At 40.6% G+C, this 21,697-nt stretch overlaps 1 protein-coding gene across 7 annotated transcripts in view; it reads right to left on the bottom strand.

The window, feature by feature from the left end:
* Positions 1-2: 2 nt before the first annotated feature.
* Positions 3-21,697, bottom strand: part of acap3b (ArfGAP with coiled-coil, ankyrin repeat and PH domains 3b) — a 56,436-nt gene continuing 34,741 nt past the window's right edge. For 2 of the 7 annotated variants that reach the window (XM_044180235.1, XM_044180278.1), the window contains 22 exons: positions 20,671-20,729; positions 20,015-20,198; positions 19,469-19,513; positions 19,200-19,295; positions 18,249-18,323; positions 16,835-16,846; positions 11,265-11,377; positions 10,781-10,832; positions 10,460-10,560; positions 10,133-10,244; positions 9,791-10,014; positions 9,136-9,205; positions 8,854-8,948; positions 8,375-8,595; positions 8,151-8,243; positions 7,816-7,917; positions 6,962-7,185; positions 6,440-6,549; positions 5,891-6,001; positions 5,227-5,288; positions 1,884-1,933; positions 3-947 (listed from right to left, as the gene is read on the bottom strand). In XM_044180235.1, coding sequence (XP_044036170.1) covers positions 879-947; positions 1,884-1,933; positions 5,227-5,288; positions 5,891-6,001; positions 6,440-6,549; positions 6,962-7,185; positions 7,816-7,917; positions 8,151-8,243; positions 8,375-8,595; positions 8,854-8,948; positions 9,136-9,205; positions 9,791-10,014; positions 10,133-10,244; positions 10,460-10,560; positions 10,781-10,832; positions 11,265-11,377; positions 16,835-16,846; positions 18,249-18,323; positions 19,200-19,295; positions 19,469-19,513; positions 20,015-20,198; positions 20,671-20,729 — 2,280 coding nt within the window. In that variant the 3' untranslated portion in view covers positions 3-878. Of the gene's footprint in view, positions 948-1,883; positions 1,934-2,549; positions 5,289-5,890; positions 6,002-6,439; positions 6,550-6,961; positions 7,186-7,815; positions 7,918-8,150; positions 8,244-8,374; positions 8,596-8,853; positions 8,949-9,135; positions 9,206-9,790; positions 10,015-10,132; positions 10,245-10,459; positions 10,561-10,780; positions 10,833-11,264; positions 11,383-16,834; positions 16,847-18,248; positions 18,324-19,199; positions 19,296-19,468; positions 19,514-20,014; positions 20,199-20,670; positions 20,730-21,697 lie in introns of those variants that run through there. The other 5 variants (XM_044180267.1, XM_044180252.1, XM_044180260.1 and 2 more) reach the window with 5 other exon arrangements.

Here is a 21,697-nt window from a genome sequence, read left to right as displayed (position 1 = left end):
CATTCTGTAAGGCCTTTTACTTTAGGCTATTTATTTTATTTCTGCCACCAGTTGCATATTTCATCAGAGATTTGCAGTTGACAAAATAAAATTATACAAAACATTAAAGGGGAACTGATTTAAAACATTTTTTAAACAACATGTTTAGTTAACTCATCATAGAGAGTACGATTAAGTCTGTGGAAACATTTGCATAATGTTTTCTGTAGCTCTAGAGTAAGCTTTTCTGTGTCTAGAAAATAACTTTGGGGGACATGGGCATTTCCCAGGTGGGGAGGATCTAACAAAATGGCTATTGTGTTATATGGCAAATGTAGGATCCAATGTTGTTGGTGCTTGACCCATACTTGAGAGTAAAAGTCTATGCTGCTTCAATTTTGAAGTTTCTTAAAATATATCTCTTGTGAGTCCTCCAACTTTATAGAAGTGCAATACTAAATAGTTGGAGTTCCCCTTTAAAAACAACATGATCCACAGGTCTTCTGACATACTATGACTACTCTGTTGCTACTTCATTGCCATTACCAAACCTGGTGTATGGCAGGTTTGGTAACATATGTGCAATATGGCACATAGCATATGTGCAAATGAACTTTTGAACTTTATAACATGTTGACATGACAGGTCTATTATCGAGACCAAAGATTTTTACAAGAGCAATTGAGAACAATTACAAACTTGTTATAAAACAGCTTTACTTAGTGTCTGCAGGATTTTGACAATTTTATTATGCCTGCAGCACTCACCCCCCAGCATCAAAATGTCCTTTTTTAATGACATGTGGCTGCCTCCCTCTTGAGTCCAAAGTAACTGAAGGGTGTTCCGAAGAAGTGGTCACTCTGGCTTCTTGCAGCGGCTGAACTGTACGCTCCTTCTCCTCAACTTCTCGGGCTGGAGAGATGCGAGGAGAGAAAACTCGCGAAAGACATCAACACAGGAGATGTCACCTGCAACAGGGGACACTAAAGTCAAAAGGGGGTTTGTCCCACTGGGCAGGTCACCGTGGAGACTGCGGTGACCAATCTGCTGGTTTTTGCTTACCTTTAACATCAATGAGTAACACAACAATCCTTTTTAATGACATGCCATAATGCCAATAAGCCAGCAAATGCTGCAATATGCAATAACCCACATGTCACTATTCAGGAAGAAAGACAGAGCAGATAAACATCTGCATGAAAGAGGAAAGCCCTCAAAGCATAGCCTCAAGGTGGAGTGAAGCTCCTCAGTCTAGCTTGGTGGTATATAGACACCTATTCCTTCAGGATACTATGACTCATTCTTCTATGAAGCATTTTTGTTTATATGAGTAAATGCTTTGTAGATGACAGAAACTTAAGTTGTATTTTATGCACATTTTTGAAACTTTAGCTTTCTAAATGGGAGTCTCAGTTTGCAGAACAGAAAATCAGAAACTTGCAGGGAAAGAGTGATGAGCATCCTGTCCAGTTCACTCTTACATCATGCTGGGATCCTTGTACATATTCTAGTCACGACCAAGTCATGACACCTGAATTCATGTGCTTAATATTCTAAGTGACATTTCATAATATGAAGTGTATTGTACTTACCCATTCTCTATACATTCCATGTTTTAACATTTTGGGAGTATAAACTACCTATTTCCAAAGGTATGTGAATGCTGCATTATACCAGGGTCTCAAGACATCTTTTTCTTAGGACACAATACTCCTCCACAGAAGATTTCTGTTTACTTCTGAATGACTAATTTCTCCCCAAGAGTCCCAACGTCAAGACAGCTCCAAATACAGAAAGGGTAACAGACCAAGACACCTTAAAGATCACCCCGAACCAATAGAGCAGAAAGAATCAAAGGTATCACACTGATCCCCTAGTAAGACGGCTCAGGACGCTTCACTCACTCTATCCCGAACATCCTTGGGTTTAACTCTCCTGCTGCCCGTGGCAACCCCTGTGGTAACAGAAGCAATGATATGTCAGTCAGCGTTTATTTCGTCAAGTGGACGTGAACGAGGAATTAGACATTTCTGGCATGTGAGGACATTTTTTCAGTGATGGCGTAACAATGCTTGCGAGATCACAAAAATGTTTTACACACTGGCGACACTGAATTATTCAAGGCACAGTGTTGCTGCTGCAGACTAGAAACAGGGGCACTATCTGAAACACACAAGACCCGAACCACTAAAGTGATCTTTAAATAGTGTTTTGATGTTGACCTGTCAGTCTGGAGATGTCCAAGTGTACACCACCTTTATATTTGTTATTATTAAGGAAACCATTGTATTGCTTTGAATAAGCCAAGTGCTACCCAAATGTTTGTTATAGACCAAAAGACACACCAGACCAGATTGTAAAAACAATAGCATTCTCCCAACATCTGACAATGTTTCTACATACAGTAGCTATATTTCTTCAAATTAAAACAATAACCATTTATTAAATGATCATTTAGAACAACTATTTTCCGTAAACCTTTTCCAATATATTGCTGCAATGTTGAGAGAATGTTATGCATAAGAGATGAGACAGGAAACAGAAATGAGAGCCACAAGCAGGAAGCAGGGTTAGTTCATCAAGAGATTCTCAGTTTTATTGTATGCATTTTGTTTTCTCTCCCCTCCCCCATCAGTGCTTCTAAAGACAAGGAAGAAAGTATTCCAAAGATATCCAAATGTCAGTGAACAGAAGAACGCCTCCGAGTAGAGCAGAACTGTGTTACAGTTCGGCCTGACAGGTTGTTTTTTGGAAGAGAATAAAAAGACAAACATAAACAGATCAGACAGTCAGGCTCTGTGATTGAATGCTGAGAGGCAGGCAGTTGGCGTAGAGTTAAAATACACAAGTGTACTATTTACAGCATGTTTGCTTTGAACAGCACCTTTAACCACTCCTATGTCAATATACACAAAGGATACAACATTTAATAATTCGGCTAGGGCAAGGGCCCTTAACAGTTTGGTCACAGTAGCATCACATCACCCCCTAGACTGGTTCTACTTGCAGTACATTGAACTATTGCAGAATATCACCTGCCATATCAAAATCTCTCAGATCTGTCACATTTCTGTAACCTCTTTTGAACATGTGAGTACACCAACAGTGTTTCTACCACTCTGTTACTTCACAAAGCATGGTAAGACTATGCTGTATCTACTCTGAACAGTGTCAGTTTAAAAAAAAAAAAACAACAATGTCAGACACTTTCCCTTTAAAAATTCTTTGGCAGAGGAAAATAAACCACAACATACAAAAAATAATTCAAATCACTGTTACTAAGCTTTTTTTGTGGAAACAAAAAAAGAAAAGAAAGAGGAATGAGGAAGTCACCACAGATTTGGTCCGTGGATGTAAGAATGGCACAGAGGTGCAAAAAGTAAGAAACACCAGAGGGGTCATGGTGGTACATGCTTATTCCACAGGACTGCACTGCACGACGTGATCAAACCACTGAAAAATATTTTATCATGCTCAGAATGCAAACAATGTTGAAGCTCCCAAAAAGAACTCTGGCAAAGCATGCAGAGAATACTGTAAGCATTGACCAGTGAGGGAGGCCAGATATATGCGTCATTTGACCCCATAAGTGTGTAAACTGTTCTAAAGAAATGTGCTCCTTTATCTTACCACAGATATTGTAACATGAGTATTTACAACAACATGGAGGTGTCACCTTTGTTCTGAAAAAGGCAGTGAATAGAAGACTTGTGTAATGGTGAGACACAAATCCAGTTTTAAACACTCCCTCGTTACACTGCAAGACTTGTTGCTCTGGTTTGCCTGGACTTCACAACTTCTCATTGTCACTAGTGAACAACAAATGACTGCAATTTAATTAATTAGAATCTCTAGTAAAATTTCTTTCAGTGGTATGTTTGAATGCCATTAATCTTACTCATAGCAATGTAAGGCCTTTCCAAAGGGAAAATGAAAGCAAAATGTCTTTTATGAGTGCTATTACATTATGTAATCTAAAGACTCCCTGTCATAAATGTCAAGCAATGCTTTCAGATATAAATTACCAAATGGTCATTAACAGAAATGCAGAAGTAACCTGCATCAAAGAATGCATTGCACTGGACCTCTGGGGAGATAAACATAAATTAAAAGACATAAATAAAATAGACAACAGATAGACAGACAATAACTGGGCTAGACAAGAACAATGTAAAAGCTAACTGAATGAAAATAAACAAAATTATAATACTGTAGATGGGAAAAGTGCACAGTTTCTTTTTTTTCCTTTACATAATGTATCATAATATCATATGATTTAACTCTGAGTATTCTTTGACACATGCACTCATTTACTCTCCTGTCACTCACTCACTCACTCATCATGTCACAAAGTATCTTACAAAGCAGGCAAGGGTCTCTTCTCCACAAGCCCTTCAGTATTTTTGTCACAGTTTTACATTAAATTTCCTTTCCTGACCCCTCTTTATACACAGTAAACTACTCTGCCCACCTCTTCTATAGCTTGTCAGTTACTCTTTTTCTTTTAGTAATGGAACAAATACCTTTTTTTTCACCTCATGCCACAGCACATAGTTAAAGATTACCCATAATACTTCTAAATATTTATATTTACATCTCCAAATAAGAAGAGATGGGCAAATTGGATGGTCACAGATGGTGGATAGATATAAAGTGTAGGGGGTTAATGCAGCGAAGAGCTGTTAGCCAACAGTTAACCCACACACAAGAGGTTACACCCTAACCCTGTTAGCAAAACACCAAAAAGCAGATGCCATTTTACTGTGTGTGTCATGTAGCCAGCATAGCATGGGTGGTGCTGAGTAATGGCAAGCAGAAACATAGTGGTGATGCAGAAAAATGTAGGTGGTGACTGTATTGTCAGTAGAGTTAAAAAGGTCCATCAGGGGTCTCCCTACGACCCAACGCCCCATAATGAGCAAGTGGTACGCTCCTCTTCCCTCAGACACCCCCAAGAAGTTGCCCGTGAGCCTAGAACTATGTAAGTAACAGACTTGAGATCAGTGTCTAGGGGTATTTCGCCTACACGATTATTTTACGTTCCCAGTCAGGAGGAAAATTATATATTATATATATATATATATATATATATATATATATATATATATATATATATATAAAGAGAGAGCACAAGTTGCGCTCCTGGATACAGAAGGGACAACTAGCATTCGTCTATGGTGAGGCAGATGAATTCCTGGATGCACTTTCTATACTGCTGCTCAGTGGGGCTGCTGCTGTGATATTGACCTGGTTGACCCAAGGGAGCCTCCGCCTCTCGCATCTCCTCGTTCATCCGCGCTAGACGCAATCTGGAGGAGAGATGAAAAAGACAGAGGCAGAGGGAGAAAAGAGAGGGGATATACATGGAAGCACAAATGACAAATGGGATAATAAGAGGATAAAAGGGAGGTGAGAAAAGATAAATAGGGAGTGAAAGGATTAAGATGTTATGAGGTGGGAGAAGAGCATGAAAATGGAAAAGTGGTGAGGTAGATAAACCACAGTGAGGAGGAAGGGAGGGGAAGAGAGAATAAAGGCAACAATGAGGAATACAATTCAGACAATTCACCATCTGCTTTCATAATAGAAAAATAATTCTATCATATTAAACAACACGTAGATATTTAAGTGTGAAAGTTCATTCTTGAGTGTGGACAGTAGTTTGACCAAATAAGCTTTTTCTACAGCTTTCAAGCACATCTCAGTTGAAAGCTCCAGGAAAAGCTAGTAAGTAGACCTTGAGTAAAGATTATTTTGTCAAACATTCATGAATGTTTCCTTCTATCATAGTCTAAGCAGTCTAATGCTTTAGTCACATAACTTACATGAAAAAACAGACTATCAGATTTCTCAAGCATGAATGGTATGGCTATGTATAAATGTTTATGAGGTGCTCATTAGGATCACTCACAGGGTGACGATGTCTGCGTTGGCGGCCTGGACAGCGATACTTAGGGGGTCATGGCCCTGCTCATCCACCTCCGTCTGTGATGCTCCTCTCTTCAGGAACAGACACACCTGACTGTACAAAACAAGATGCAGACACAGAGAAAAGGGGTTAAGAGTTATTGACACCATTGGATATACAGTGAGAGCTGAAATGTGAAAGATATTGTATAATGGGAGAATAAATAGCAGAAAGATCAGGAGAGCAGGATGGGGATTGATCTATGCAATGATCTTTTGTACTTAATGCTTTAGTCTCCAGTTATGATTTCTGTAATATTTGGCAGTTGGTAGTTTCACTTGAAAATGGTTACCTCATACAGTACCAAAAAAACGTTGTGAGGTATTCCTTGGGGGAGTGATGTTACAGCGAACTTTTGAAATGTCATGTCATGTCAACGCCTACAGTTTCTGCTATTTATTTCCACTACATACAAGCTGGAACGTGAACCGGGATTAACGAAGTGAAATCAGACCACTAATAACTTCTTCCCACTTTGCAGGCGTTTCTTACCCAGTGTGTCCCAGGTAGGTGGCGTGGTGCAGCGGGCCCCTGCCTCTCATGTCTCTCTGGTTTACATCGGCTCCGTTCTGTAGCAGGAACTCACAAGCTATCAGAGAGCCCTGATAGAGACACAGACAGACAGAATGGTTTATATGTTTACTTGCTCTGAGAAGTCTAAATGTTATTATTTTAACCTTACTGAAGCCAGTGTTTTTAAGTGCATCAAACAGTTTCGTTTTCCCCACAAGTGGAGGGAGATTCATGCAGTTCATAGAAGCAAACAATATGTTCAGGGAGAAGATGTTTCCCTCGTTTAATCATTTATGGCTGTGGGTGTTTATGGCTGCGTTCCATAAAACCTGGGTCTGACACCTTCAGCAAGATAATCTCTTTCATTTTTAATGCTGACAGTTTCCATAATGATGTAAGACATGGCACTGAAATCAAAGAAAAAGGTTGATGGAATCAGTAACCTTTGCCGGTTTACACCCCTCTCACTTCCAACTAAAATCTTAATAAACATTCTCTCACCCCAATCACAGCCTGAATGAGTGGCGTCTTCGCCTCCTCCTCCTCACTTGCAGCGTGTACGTCAGCACCATGTGCCAAAGCCTCTGCCATTAGTGGCAGGTTGTGTAGGCGGGAAGATCGGTGGAGGAGCGCCCCGGGGTGAAGCTCCCTCGGGTCTTCGGGGTCCGAAGATACTTCCTGTTCGATCTCCACCTCACCACTGGAGGACTCCTCTGACTCCTCCTCTGATGGTAGGTAACAAAATATTTTAAACTTTCAAAACTCTCTAAAGGTATGAATGGTTTTATTTGGGGTACAATACCAGTGTTCTTTATGCTTATTGTTTAGGCTGCTCCTGTCCTTTACATGATTCCCATCAATACACAGTGCCAATTTTATACAATATCAAAAACAAATTGCTATATCTTGACAACCCATAACAACAAACATTTAGCCTTATTTGAGGTTTCTTACAATTTCTTTGATTTATCCTAATTTTGTCCCCAAGGTTTAGTGTGTTGGTGTCTCAGTAGACCAGAGAATATTTCAGGCTGTTTGAATGGATCTTTGATTGATTGGATTGGACATTACATCCACGTCTTCTTCTTTAAGCCCACTTTTTAGGTGGGGCAGCAGTTAGTTTTGACATTAAAATATGCATATTTCAAAACAAACAGGTATTTGAAGAAATACAAAACCTAATGCAAGTAAATGTAACTAAGTGTAATCACATCACTGCTACAGTGCACAGTGATGGGAGGAAAGGGGTTATTTTGTAACTCTTATTGACACCGGTATTCTCCTTCACCATAAAACCTCCTTTATATTCTCAATGATATGATGATATTCTTCTGTCAACACACAAACACATGTACCTTCTTCTGTGACACTGTCCACCACCGAGCCAAAAACCAGGATGTCTGTGCTGCCGTCAGTACTTCCTCCCAGGCCGCTGTCGCTGCTGAGACCTGCGGGGCCAAGCATCGCCAAGCCACGGACACGTTAATGATTACACGGCATATACTGTACTACTCATGCACACACAACAATCACTGGTAGGACTGTACAATTCACAGAAAACATGTCAGAAACTGCAATATGAACTTCAGTGTGTGAGTTGTTTTGTCACAGTAAGGAGCTCTTACTGAAAATCTAAAATAATCTTGCCAGTGCATTGTGCCTGTATGTAGTGAGCGTGTAGTGGACTTACTGCGAGGACCAGAGCCAGTGTCAAAGTAGGAAAATAGTGAATCCAGCTCATCTGGACAGAAAAGGGAGTCCCGGCGAAACTTTGCTGCTGCTACTGCCGAAGGACAAAATATCACAACAAGATGTATTGGTACTAATATATATAAATAAATAAATACATATCTTGCAGCTCTTAATTTCATGCTAAAGTATACGACTACAGAGAAGTTCATTCTGCGCACTGACCTGCTGAAAGGTTTGCAGGTGAAGCACTGCCCGGCTCGTAGCGATGGTATTTCCTGCGAGCCTTGTTGGGGGCCCGAACAGAGCTGTTGTGTCGCTGGCACTTCTTCACTGCCCAGGGCTGGGACTTCCTTTCACCCTCCACTAACGCCTCGCTCCCACTCATCTTCTTCAGGAAGCGTTTCTCCACGTATTTAGACTTGATCCAGGCCTCTTTCTCCTGTCTGGAGGTAGGTAATCACAAACTGACAATTTTACATTGAAGACGTGACATGTACAGAAAATTGGGTGAAGCCTGTATTGAGTCATGAAGTAAAATAAGATAAGACACATATAACCTGACATACAGATAAGTCAGTGAAGACACCTTTTTTAACCTAATTGACTTCAGAGTGGCGTTAAAACCTGTGGCACAAGTATCTATGGATTGCTATATGCTCTTTTTTTCTTGCCAAATGCTCCTCCTGGAGTAAAAGACTGACCTTGAACTGGACGGTCCAGGTTTTTTAGCTCCCAGCTCCTCGCATGCTCCCTCATAAATTTGGTTGATCACAGTGTTCCCCAATTCACACATCAGCTAAATATGAGAAAAGGAAGGAAGGAGGACAAAGATGGGAGACAGAGACAGTAAGGGATAAGATTTAAAATAGAGAAGTTCAATTTTTTTTGCAATGTACTAAAGGAATTATATATGCAACTCTGCTGGGGAAAAAAGCACAACACAGAAAGGAGACACTGTAGGCAAATGTGTTGGGGAGACGCACCTTGAGTAATTCTGGCTCCCATGAGTCTAACGTCAGTGAACGCACTTTAGAGCAATGGACGCCTAAACTCCTGAAAGAAACAAGAAAAAAAAACACATTATATAAAGAAAGTGAAGTTTAAGAAGAGTTTATATCTATCTATAAGATTTTTATCAAAACTGCCTGAGGGTGCAAACGTTTTTGTTTTCTTGATAACTGCTTTGGTTGATGAACTGATGTAATGGAATGTGGAATCGCATTTGACAAACACCTGCATGTCAGAAGAGACACAGCAACATATCGTGTGAATCAGATGCTTTAATGCAGGCAGTTACTCATCTTAGTTGTATTAATGACGCAAGCAGAAACAGACAAACAAATTAGGCACACCGTGAGACGTGAGGAGGAAGCTCAGTGTGAGGGTGTCCCCTCTGTGAGGGTAAGACTAGTTTTCATCACCACAAATAGCTCTAAAAATGTAGCAATGCTTTTTTTTTTGCTGTTGTTTGAATAACTTTATCTTTTTTGGCTAATTTCCTGGAACACCTTGTTATTTCACTCTGACAAAACCAGTTCATCAGTTAAAAAAATATGCTTACATATTTTTACATCAGCTCACCTGCTGCTGTTCTTCCCGCCTCTAAACAAACTCTCTGGTGCTGTTAAGTGCAGTTACCTGTGGATCCCGGAGCACTCGATGCAGAGCAGCACTCCCAGGTTGATGGAGGCCCAGCAGGGAGCCGTTTGGCTGCAGTCACAGCACAGCTCGTTGCCTGGCAGGCTCTGTACCCTCTGGAGCAGGCTTTCCCCACCTCCCCGAACTCCCCTATCAGCCCTCTCCCTGGGCTCGCTGGCAGAGTCGATGCTGCTGGTGGAGGGCGAGGCTGTCCGGTCCAAACGCTGCAGAGACAAGACAGGTCAGAGACAGAGATTCTGAAGCTACCCGGGACCAATTTGTAATAAAAAGAAATGGCACTTGTGTGTTATCATGTCACTGTTGCTGTGTGTGTGTTCGTACCTCAGTGTAATAATTGTCGGCGATGTCTTTGTAAGCAGAGGCGATGCTCGCCTGGACTGCCTGGATCCAAGCCTGCCGCAGCTTCTCAGACTCAGCCTGCAGCATACAGCTCCTACAGGTTTGTAAATGCCAGTTATATACTAGGCCCTAACTGTCTAATGCTATAAAGCTACATGTTATTTAGCTGATTAGTATGATGATATAGTCAGTAATGTAACAGCTAATTAGCACAGTGAAAATCTGAAAAGATAACATAACAGAAAAAGTTTTTAGAGGAGTTTTGATTTTTGGATGAAAGCGTCACACACACACACACACACACACTACTTAGTGGGTGAAACCACCTCGAAGCAGAACCTCCTCTCATTATCTTCGCATGGTTTGACTGAGCACAGCCTCAGGTCCTCCACCACCACCGTCAAAGAGTCCTGTGATTGGCAGAGAGGAGTGTCACTACAACTTCAAGCTACACAGTACAGAACATGGCCCCATTCTTCTCCACCAATATGAAAGCTATTAATAATTAGACCAACAACTCTATAAAATGTGAACTATCGCTCTGCAATAGTTTAGTTTCAGTGAGGAAAAAAAATCCTTGCATAAAAAACACACAAATGTTTAATTTAAATTTACAAAATCAAACTGTACCTTGAGTTTCTTTTGGTAGACCAACTGGCTGTTTTGTATAGAAAACCACCGCCTTGAGGAAGGGAGAAGATAAGAAGTTACATTATCAGTTATAGTTACATGATTAGTTACAATGGTGTTTAATAAATCTATATATGAGTATTGACTGACTCTTGGAATAAGGTGAAGGCCAATGGAGAGCATTCTTCTTTCTTATACAAACCACTATTTAATTCATCCTAAACAAAAACCAAGGAATTCATAGACAGTCCAAAGTTTAAAAAAATCGATTGAGGCCCTTGTCATTTGGACCCTTAGAATGCGGTGAAAAATATGTAAACAGACCAACCTTTTCCTTACAACACATGTCTTTTTAATGTTATGTTACCCTGTTTTTAACTATTTGCATGTGTGCTGGGTATCTCAGCAGCTTTAATTAGATTGTCTTTTGAATTGTAAGCTGACTCCCTCTCTGTTATGCTCTCCCTCTTCACTTCACTCTTACCTGTTCCAGGTCTTGAATGCGTTGCTGGCCCTCTTGAAGAGGTAGCCCTCCATGACCACACCATTGGGTGCATCCACATTGAATTCCAACTTGGGGTCGTCATAAGAAAAGTCCTGCAGGGAGAACACATAGGTGCACAAGATCAGTGTTAGGGTCTGGCTTCCATGGAGTGCCAAATGAACCAATGTACTGCAAAGGCCAAGTTGATACGGTATTTGCTCCTGCACTGTAGACAATGGACCATAGCCAGTCATGATGGCTCACATATTTTTTTTCAAGTTTGTCTAAAAAAATTACTAGTATGCTCCTATGTTCATTGAAAGAGATACTGGTGGCTGTAATCATTCCATACTGGCCACAAATAGTTTTCTTTCCTAAAGTGATTCCAATCTTAGTGATGGGGAATCTTAGTGAAAATCCACTTTCTGTGTAAAAATACATTGTAAAGTTTAACCGAAGGGTGAATACACCGAATAAAGATAAGGTCAGGTGACGTTGTAGAGCAATAAGTGTAAAAGTCCACCTAAACATATCAAGGGGACACAAAGATAACCCTTATGAGCACCACATACAACAGCTGTGTTGACACAGTGCTACTGCTTGTTATGTATTCATACCTTTCCTTTCTGAAATGCATCTGTGTGTTCCTCCTCTAAAATCATTTTCTATCCTCTCCAGACCTGCCATCTGTTCATTAGTTTACCTTTAAAGAATACTTCAAATCTGCACCTCTCCACCTGTCAGCTAAGACATTCTCTATTTTCTTATCTGTTTTGTCTACAAAGCTGGGTTTCCCAAGAAACACATTTAAAGCCAGATGCCACCTGCTCAGTGAGGTGAAAAACACAAAGACACGGTTAAATGAGAGCCAAGGCTGAGGTTAGGTTTCACAATTGTTAAGGAGGCCTTACACACACACACACACACACACACACACACGCAAGCTCTGTCTCGGTGCTGTATCAAGGCCTTTTCATTGATCATCCCAGATGCCACAACAATCACAAATAATTTAATATCGCTAGAAATTTCACCTCAAATTGATCATCTTGGTTGCTTTGTGTAGATCAATTTGAATGGCTCAGAGTCATACAGAGAGTAGCAACATGTGACATTGGTATACTAGAATATAACAATTTATTTTAAGCAACATCTTGAATAATTTTTCAGGTGAAAACATTCAGGCCATGTGAAGCAAAAACACGGGATGTGACTGTCCCTGCTGTCTATTGAGTCATTCTGAGCTCAGAGGTGTTTCCTCGAAGAAACAACCTGGTTTGACACACACACACACACACACACACACACACACACACACACTAGATTCAAAAGGAGCATGTGCACATACACACATGCATTCAAGCACCACTGCTTGCTACCTCCTACATACTGAAACACAGCACTTGATAGAGTTCATTTTCACCAACTTCAAGGAAAAGAAGACAAAATGAAGACTGGTTCAACAAAGCAATGATAACATGTATAGAAACACAACACTATCACTATCTGTTATTATCTGGCATCATCAACTTCTGGCTGTCTCTATCAGATGTAGTTTTCTTATAACAGCCCCAACTTGTGGCCATTTAATTCTAGTTTTTGTATTTGAGATTTTGTACTGAATGTGGCCTAATCATCAATGCAAAAACTCATATGTAAAATAATAATTAGGCCTATATAAGTGGCAGTGGCCAGTGTCAAACAGAAGCATTCATAAAAACTGACTCCAGGCTAAGGAAAACTAAGACAAAACGAAGGAAATGATGTTCCTCACCAGTGTATAGTCCAGCCTGCCAAATATCTTCATTTTAAACACACAAGCATCCAACAGCATCCCAAACGCAATAATAACAAATTCAAAAACGTAATAGGCCTAATTACGAAATAAATGATACGAAGATGCTCGTCAGAGAGGAAAGAGCCTCTCTAAAACATCCTACAGATTATAAACTTGGAGCAGCGGAAGAACCGGGAGAAACACACGCGAGTCCAGATGAGAGACTGTCGCAGCCAACCGCAGCGCGCTCGTGGCGTTCCTTCACTCAACGCCCCCTGCCGACTGGCCCGGCCGCGTGGATCTGGCTCGAGCGCTCATTATCATACAGCTGTCACGGAGTCCTCGTGCCCCGCTGACCCCGTCTCGGCTGCAGTAGATCAAACATTTCATTTTACAGCGGGGTCCCGCATGTGCCTCCTCCCCGCCCCACGCCGCGATTTAAGGCTCCCCTCTAGCTATTCTGAAGCCCGAGGTTTCATCCACAGTTTTGGAGGAGTCAGCTTTCCATCTGTCTGCGGCTCTGAACACTATCCCTGCTTAATCAAGCTGACATTATTGCTCCCCAAACACCAGCCCGGAGCCCCCTCTTCCCACCTTAAATCAACCAGCATCCATGGGCGCAGGCGGCTGAAGAATCAGGCATATCAAAACCAGGGGCCCAGAAAATACATTTATATTGCAGAATTGATCATTCTTGTACAAGTCAAAATACCTGCCAGACTGTGTCAGAGATGTTGATTCAATGATATGGTCATTTTCAAGCCTACTCATGATTATTTGTAGTATTATAAAAAGGTACATGTCTGTTAGACCACCACCACCACTTGCACAACATACCAGGCACACCTGTTCAATAACAACACTGGCTCAATACAGCCTCCTAATATAGTGTTTAATCAACACCTCTGTACTGCACTGAATTGCATGTTTTATATAGGTGCTAAATTACTGCTTCTGTCTGGGGTACAGTTTGGGAACAGTTGCCATGTTTTTCTTTATTAGAGTTTATTTGGCCTTTTTTGACTCTATGCCATAGTTTGACAGTAGAGACAGACAGGAAATGTGGGGAGAAACCAAGAAAGACAGAAAGCTTGAATCAAACTGAGGATTTGAATTTCATTTAAAGCCCTGATTCTGGTGGGCTACAATACTGTATAGGTTACAAACACATATACAGTATGTGTACATGCACACTATAAGCCGGTTACTGTGAATAAGCAGATTAAGGTTATCGTTTGAACTGACACAAAGTGATAAAATGTAGTCTGCATTGTAATGTATAAACACATGGTTTGGTTTATAAAACCAAAAACATGAAGGACTGCTGTGAAAGAATAGAGAGAGGAGAAAGAGGGAGCGTGTGATCTGTGGACGGAGAGAGGGAGATATAAAGAAGGGGAAGGGGGAGCAACAGAAAGAGAAGAGGAAGAGAAGTGAAAGATTGTGAAAGTACGGAGATGCAATGATTAAAATAATGTCTCACTGCTGAGAAGATCATTGTTTTTGTCTTCATGCGCGTGAGAATGTCATGAATGTCAATTTTTCATTGTTCACATTTTTTCACCCATGTACCTCTTCATCCATCTTCCTCCCACTGAAAAATAACTTGCCCAAAGTGACGTCCAATTTAGCCTAAACTACATTCATGATGAAGCTATCTTATTATCTTATGGCCTATTAATAAAGGATGTATACCATCTATAATTCACACACTCAGCTGTCTCATGGCTTTGCTTCCTGCACCACCACATTTGCATATAGCAGGGGCAGTTTTAAAAAAGAAAAGAAAGAAAATCTGAATCTTTTGACTCTGCCAGCCTCTTCTTTTTATTTCTTCAGGCATTTTTGTCAAACGTTTTTTCACAGATGCAATTATAAAGTAAGATGGTAGGAGCCAGAAGAACATCTTTCTACCGATTCACACGATCACCATGCTAATGACTCTCTGTGGAAACTGCTTTTTCTCATAGGCCCACTGTTTAGTCAGTGTAGTTTGTAATGTCAAAAGACAAAGACTATGTTTTACCTACATTTTAAACTGTGATATTGTAACAACAACCATCTGCAAAATGCATTAAAAAGATGCTGTGAAAGAAGCTAAAGTGATTTTATGGGATAGAGTTTTTAATTCATAAATAAAAATGTTTAAAAAACACTGTAAAACAAAGCTCATTTAAGTCGCAAGCAAGCTTGCTATTAATCAAAATCTCCATTCAGTGGCTTCATTCTGCTCAGGTCCTTTTAGAAAATCACAAATGTTAAACTGAACAGGGATACAAAGTTTCTTTCTCTTTCATACTCAGTACCTGTCTGGTGATCTTAAACTGATCTCCTCCTTCTTTATCTGTCTCCTCTCTTTATTCGTCCTCTGCTATTTTGTCTTTCTCTGGCACTCACATTCAACTAACTACTGTGCCATCTGTTGACTTTGGCTGGAGCTCGCAGTGGACGGAGGACGAGGTGGGTGGAGGCTGGCATCATGCACAGTCAGATCTCTCAAGTCTCTAGTGACATATCGACCTCTCTGGCACCAGAGCTGGACAACATCAGAGACCAGAGCCAGCTGCGCTCATTTCATCTTACTACAGCTTCTATATGCTTACTTCATTGGATTAAAAAAACATTGCCATTCTTAATCTGACTGAAACAAGGATTGTCAGTATTTGACAACTCAAAATAAAATGTAATAGATATCTGGGTCATTATGGTTAGTCTGAAATATTTCAACATCTAATATATAGTATTATAGGAGTAAGGTGTGGCTATGTACTTCAGGAAGTGCACATAAATGTGACATGTTACAGTAAAACATCTCAATGAGATGTAATAAATAGCAATGCAGATGTGTTTGTTGGAGAGACAGAAGGGGATTTAAACATTTAGAAAAAAAGAAGAGGAAAGGGGGAAGGAAGGACACAAGAATACTGCAATTTAAAATACGATAAAGAACATCTCTAATCGATTCAACTTCAAAAAGAACAAAACAAGATAAAAATGGAAAATACTGCTTGAGCACACAAAAAAAAGACATAGCGAGGAAAGTATTTTTAAGCTTCTACTTTGACAATTATATCTTCTTAACTGGCTTGCTGACATGTAGACTAATCCTCTATAGCAGGAGGATATTCGGGAGAGCTGTATTCTTCAAAGAGAATATATTTACAAGTGTGGTTGCCTCCATGCATGAGTGCATGCGAGAGATGGAGAAAAGAAAAGAGAGGAAAGGCAGAGCAGAGCGATCTAGAACAAGAGACCAATGATGACAACATCAAATGAGAGACAAAAACAAGCTGACAGGCTTTGTACAATTAGTTCCGCTGGAGAAAAGACCCCCCCCCCCACACACACACACACACACACTTTAAAAGATGAAGGGATCACTCTACACACACAAACACACAGCCTATTGATTCCTGCAACAGGAGCCAGCATGTGATGACCGTAAAACTGCTCTCCATACACATCACTTACTCATTCTCAAGTTCCTAAACCTCTGAACCCCCCACTCCGCCCCCATATCTGCTGGTTCACATTTTACAAGGTATTACTATATGTGCAAGTTGAAGCTGGAGTTTGATGAAAACACAGGACAACAATCTGAAAATCCAATCCTCTTAAAAGAAATCCAATATCACTGTCAATGCAGGCCAGGTAAACAACATGGAGCCAGAAGTCCTAAAACACTGCTGTGTTTCTCCTGGAACATTACACAAAGTTCGCACAAAAAGGTTGTCATATTTGGCATGTAATGTGCAGGTCATGGGTTTAAGGGTTCAGATACAAGTGAACTCACCTGCATCAGAGTCTGGAGGAAGAACATGGTCGGGCGAGGAGAGAGACCAGGAGAGGAGAGAGAAAGAGAGATACAAGTGTTAATACCAGCTAACTGAATTTCACTACATGAAGCCAAAAATGTAAATGTGAGACATCATGTCCAGGTCAATGTTAGCGTGTCCAGAAGGTCTTTTCACATAAGTAGTAATTAGCTTGCTAATTCAGAGTGCTCCTGAATTACACAGGGCTTCCAGGAAATAGCTGTTTAATAGCTTTATCTCTTAGTTAAGGTCTTTTTAGCTACTGCACCTTAGACGTGAAGCGTGTTCACATTTTTGTTTAAGTATAGAATAATTAAAAAGTAGCATCACTCTGTGCTAGGCTTTCAGATTAAAAGATAAGATTGCTGAAAGGTCATTAGGTCGGGCACAAAGCTGTGTGCCATGTCTGGAGGGATGCCAGCACTTGGCAACTACGTCTTTCAGAGGGAAGGGCAGAAAACAGCCATGTTTGTGGCATCTCCTCAGGTAACAGATGGATGAATTTTGTGCATCTGTGCATGAGCGTGACTGTTGTGCAGGGTCAGAAACAGCTGAGAGATCCATAAAATAAACATGTCAAACTGTCTTTGGGACCTGCTCTCCTACTAGAAACTCTTACTTTGAGCCTGAAAAACTAATTCAAAGCTAAAGGTATTTGGTGATCACATAAGATAAGTTTTTTGTTGTGATCATTTTAAGATTATAGACAGACGGACAGAGAAGAGCTCAGTCTTTTCAATGAGCTTTCTCGACTGAATTAGGAGGAACCCTTCACGCTAAGCGAGACTGAAAAAAACTGATATGACTATTTTTTTTGTCTGGAGAAGAATCTAGTTCAGCAGCATTTTACTGTCATTTAATTTCCCATGAAAAAAGCAAATACAGGAAAATCTGCATTTGACAAAAAACAGAGATATGCAGTGGCTATTAAAAAGAAATAACCTATGATTCAAGTGAATCAAGTTTATATGTGTAACCTTTAATCATGGCCACAGTCTTCAAAGGCTCTACATTCACCTGATTTTGAAAAGAATAAACGCAGAAGAAAAACTCAAAGCATTCTTGTCTAAAGGTTTCACAAACTGATTACTTGTTCTAATTTGGCACTTTGGTTAAGCAAAACAACATAATGACATCAATGTAAAATAAAATAATGTATCATCCCCACATCAGTATATATTAAGTGCTGAGGGGACATTTCTCAGAAATTTTTCATCTAGTTTCTTAACTAGTAGAGAAGTATTTGGATCTGATTTTGCAGCATATCAAAAGTCCTAGGAAGTGATTCAGTTTTATAAACGCTGCATGTAGGTGACAGGGGAAGAAAGGGGTCGAGGAGAGAGGTGAAGCGTTTAGGCAGCGAGGGCGGGAAGATTTGTGTTGCTGTCTCACTCTCTGCTGGATGAGGGCGTGTTTGTGCTCCAGCTCCCTCTTCTCCATGGCCGAGTCGATGACCAGCTGATCCAGCTGCACAGAGCAAACGACAGCAGAGTCAGTGAGACAGGGGAGCTAAACTGTGAGCAGATTAACAGAATGACAACGATACAGACAGACAGAAAACTATGCACACAAAGATGTACACACTGATACGTTTACTTATAATTGCTGTATGTGTTTAAACTGTTTATCAGCCCAGTAGCTGTGACATTTTCTTTAGTGTTACCTTATAACTACTTTTTTATAGTCAACAAATAATAAATGTATCTACTGTATTTATGTATGTACAAGGCCTAAATGTCTCTAAATGACCAGAGAGATGGGGAGAATCCATAGGATGGATACATTTTGCCACCCATCAGAGGCGATATAAGGGTTAACACTTAACCTTATGCTAAAGGTAAAAGATTTTTTACAATACAGTTAATGGTAAAAAATTTTTGATTTCAGGGACACGTTGTTTGGATTGATAGTGTATTTTAATCTGAGTAAACAAACCTCTACAAACGGCCAAAATCTAGAATATAACTTCAATATAAAGTCACATTTTGTTGAATGAATGAAAATAAAAAAAATCAAATACTGCAGACAAGACTCCAGTATCTGGTTAAGTTAAAAAAACTATGAAAATGAAGAGGAGAACCAGACAGCACAACAGTTTCATTATTCCAGTTTATGTATTAAAAAAAAAGAGCTGTTGTTCTTAAGGGGGTGCAGAGCAAATACAGCAACAAAAGTAGCAGCGCAGTAAAACTAGTGCGTGTGTGTGTGTGTGTGTGTGTGTGTGTGTGTGTGTGTGTGTGTGTGTGTGTGTGTGTGTGTGTGAATATGTGCGTGTGTGCACATGTATTTCTTTGTTTGAGCCAGGCATTGTGTGTTGATTTCGGTTTGTTAGTTTCGTCTTACCTGCGCAGCCAGTTTTTTCATATAGGGGTCAATCTCATCCAAGATGTTAAAGCCTTGTTGGAACAGAGTGTACTGGGCACGCATGAAGGACAGCATCTGCAGGAGATGCAGGGAGACAATGATGGTTGTAATACAACTGTGTTACTAATCCTTCTCCCAAAACACACACCGCAGGGACTCCACATAATACACATTTGACACACACATTCAAAACACATACAGTAAGAGATATGAGATGTAATTAGTGGAGATATATCAGGGCTACTCACTGCATCCAGGATTTCAAACTTCTTCTTGGCCTGAAGAACATTAATCTGCCAAAAACAAAGAAGAAAAGCAAAATGGTGATTTTAGGCTGCATTGAGATTAACATGAGGATTATATATGATTTAGTGTCTGTTTTTAAAACCACAGTGTCTCTCTCTCTCTCTCTCTCTCTCTCTCTCTCTCTCTCTCTCTCTCTCTCTCTCTCTCTCTCTCTCTCTCTCTCTCTCTCTCTCTCTCTCTCTCTCTCTCTCTCTCTCTCTCTCTCTCTCTCTCTCTCTCTCTCTCTCTCTCTCTCTCTCTCTCTCTAGGAGTATTGAGAGTTTTGTGTCTATCTGGGCTCAGCAGCTGTTGAGTGTCAGCGCCACCTAATGGACAACACTGGTAATATAATTTGGAGTGTGTACGTGTGTGTAGCCTTGTATTACCGGGGGACATAAATCTATTTACACAGTCACATTGCAGGACCTTGGTGGAAGGTTAGGGTGAGTCTCCAGGAAATTAATGTAAGTCAATGCAATGTCCTCTGAAGTGATGTGTGTGTGTGTCACCTGTAGCACGTAGTCTAGGGCCAGGTGCCTGAAGGCTTTGCGGCTGAGGACGAGGGCCTGTGTGGCCTCTTCAGCCTCATGCACCTTGTTCCTGGGTGCCTGGGCGTTCTTCACCTGGGCCAGCTCCATGTCCTCACGCACCCGGTCAAACTGCTTCTTGGTGTCTTTGAACTTACGCACATCCCTGAAGTAGGTGTAGTAAAATAGAGACAGAGCTTAATTCATGTCCATCTATTCAAAATCACAAGAGCATGTAGATCGCTTAGTTTGAAATGCGGGATTCGTGTCATTACTGGATATTTTCTGCACATGGTTACAAAAGTGTAGAATTAACAATTAGGAGACTAACTATTCTTTTCTTTTCTAAATGTGGAGATTACATATGAGTAAAGACACATCAGCTGTTTGCTTGCAACAAATTATGTGAACATTTACATTTTAGGCATTTATATCTTACAGCCTTGATGCGGTGGTTTAATATATTGCTTAAATGCACTTGACACGTCACCTGTCTGTAGTAGGGGTCACTTACCACCCTAAGATGTCCATTTTCATCACTGCACCAGTCTTTGCTCATTATGTATAAGCCTGAACATGCGTTACATCTTTCTTTATAACAGCAGGAGGAACCTGCTTAATTACTATGAGATACTCACTCTTTAATGAAGGTGTGAAGCTGCTGCTTGATGGACCGCTGAGCCTGGTCAAACAAAATCTGTGCACAGAGAAGGTGACAGAGGAGTGAAACATGAGCATTTAATATTATCATATGAGCTACAGGGCACAGCAAGAGTTGGTTGTAACTGTGATGACTGGATCACATCTGCAAATCTGTAGTTGCTACATGTCACCACAAGATGGCAATATGAACCCCTTCCACATTATCATGGTCACAGATAATGCCACAGGCAGAGGAGGGGAAAAGAAAGAGAGATGAGGACATACACACATGTGCTCTCACTCAGCTGCTGCCTCAACAGATTTTTAGCCTTACAGGATCCCAGATTCCTCTTCCTGTTAACTGTTCGATTCCCACTTCTCTCTCTCTCTCTCTCTCTCTCTCTCTCTCTCTCTCTCACATCTTCTTTATGTTTTTTCCCTCCATGTCTTGTGCATGGTGAGAAAATCTTCTCTCCACCTAGACAAGGATTTCTCTTCCATTTCTAGATTTCTGACCACACTCCAAATATAATGAACACAGAATGGCTGCTGCTGAACAGACCATCCATCTTTATTAAGGAAATGTGTATTTCTCGCTGAATTATCCAACGAGAATACCTCAGAGAATGCCTCAATACCTGCGCAAAACACACACACAATGAGCACTTGGGATTAGATTGTGATTGTTTCATAGCCACACACACATACAAACAATGTATACAACAATCACTGATGGCAGCCTGTGGATTAAACTTTCTATAGCAATTACTAGTTAGTAAACATACACATTGAGGATTACAGGCTTAGTCTCTCTCTCTCTCTCTCTCTCTGTCTCTCTGTCTCTGTGTGTCTCTGTGTGTGTACTTGCTACATAGTGAGGACTGAAACACGTTTTTTACCTACAGAGTGAGGACATTTTGGCCGGTCCTCACAACTTCAAAGGGGTTAAGGGTTAGGGTCAGGCATTTAGTTGTGATGGTTAAGGTTAGGGTAAGGGGCTAGGGAATGCATTATGTCAATGAC

This window comes from Siniperca chuatsi, linkage group LG2 (assembly GCF_020085105.1).
Source record: "Siniperca chuatsi isolate FFG_IHB_CAS linkage group LG2, ASM2008510v1, whole genome shotgun sequence".
In the NCBI taxonomy this organism is placed as follows: Eukaryota; Metazoa; Chordata; class Actinopteri; order Centrarchiformes; family Sinipercidae; genus Siniperca; species Siniperca chuatsi.
This window is presented reverse-complemented; position numbering and strand designations above follow the sequence as displayed.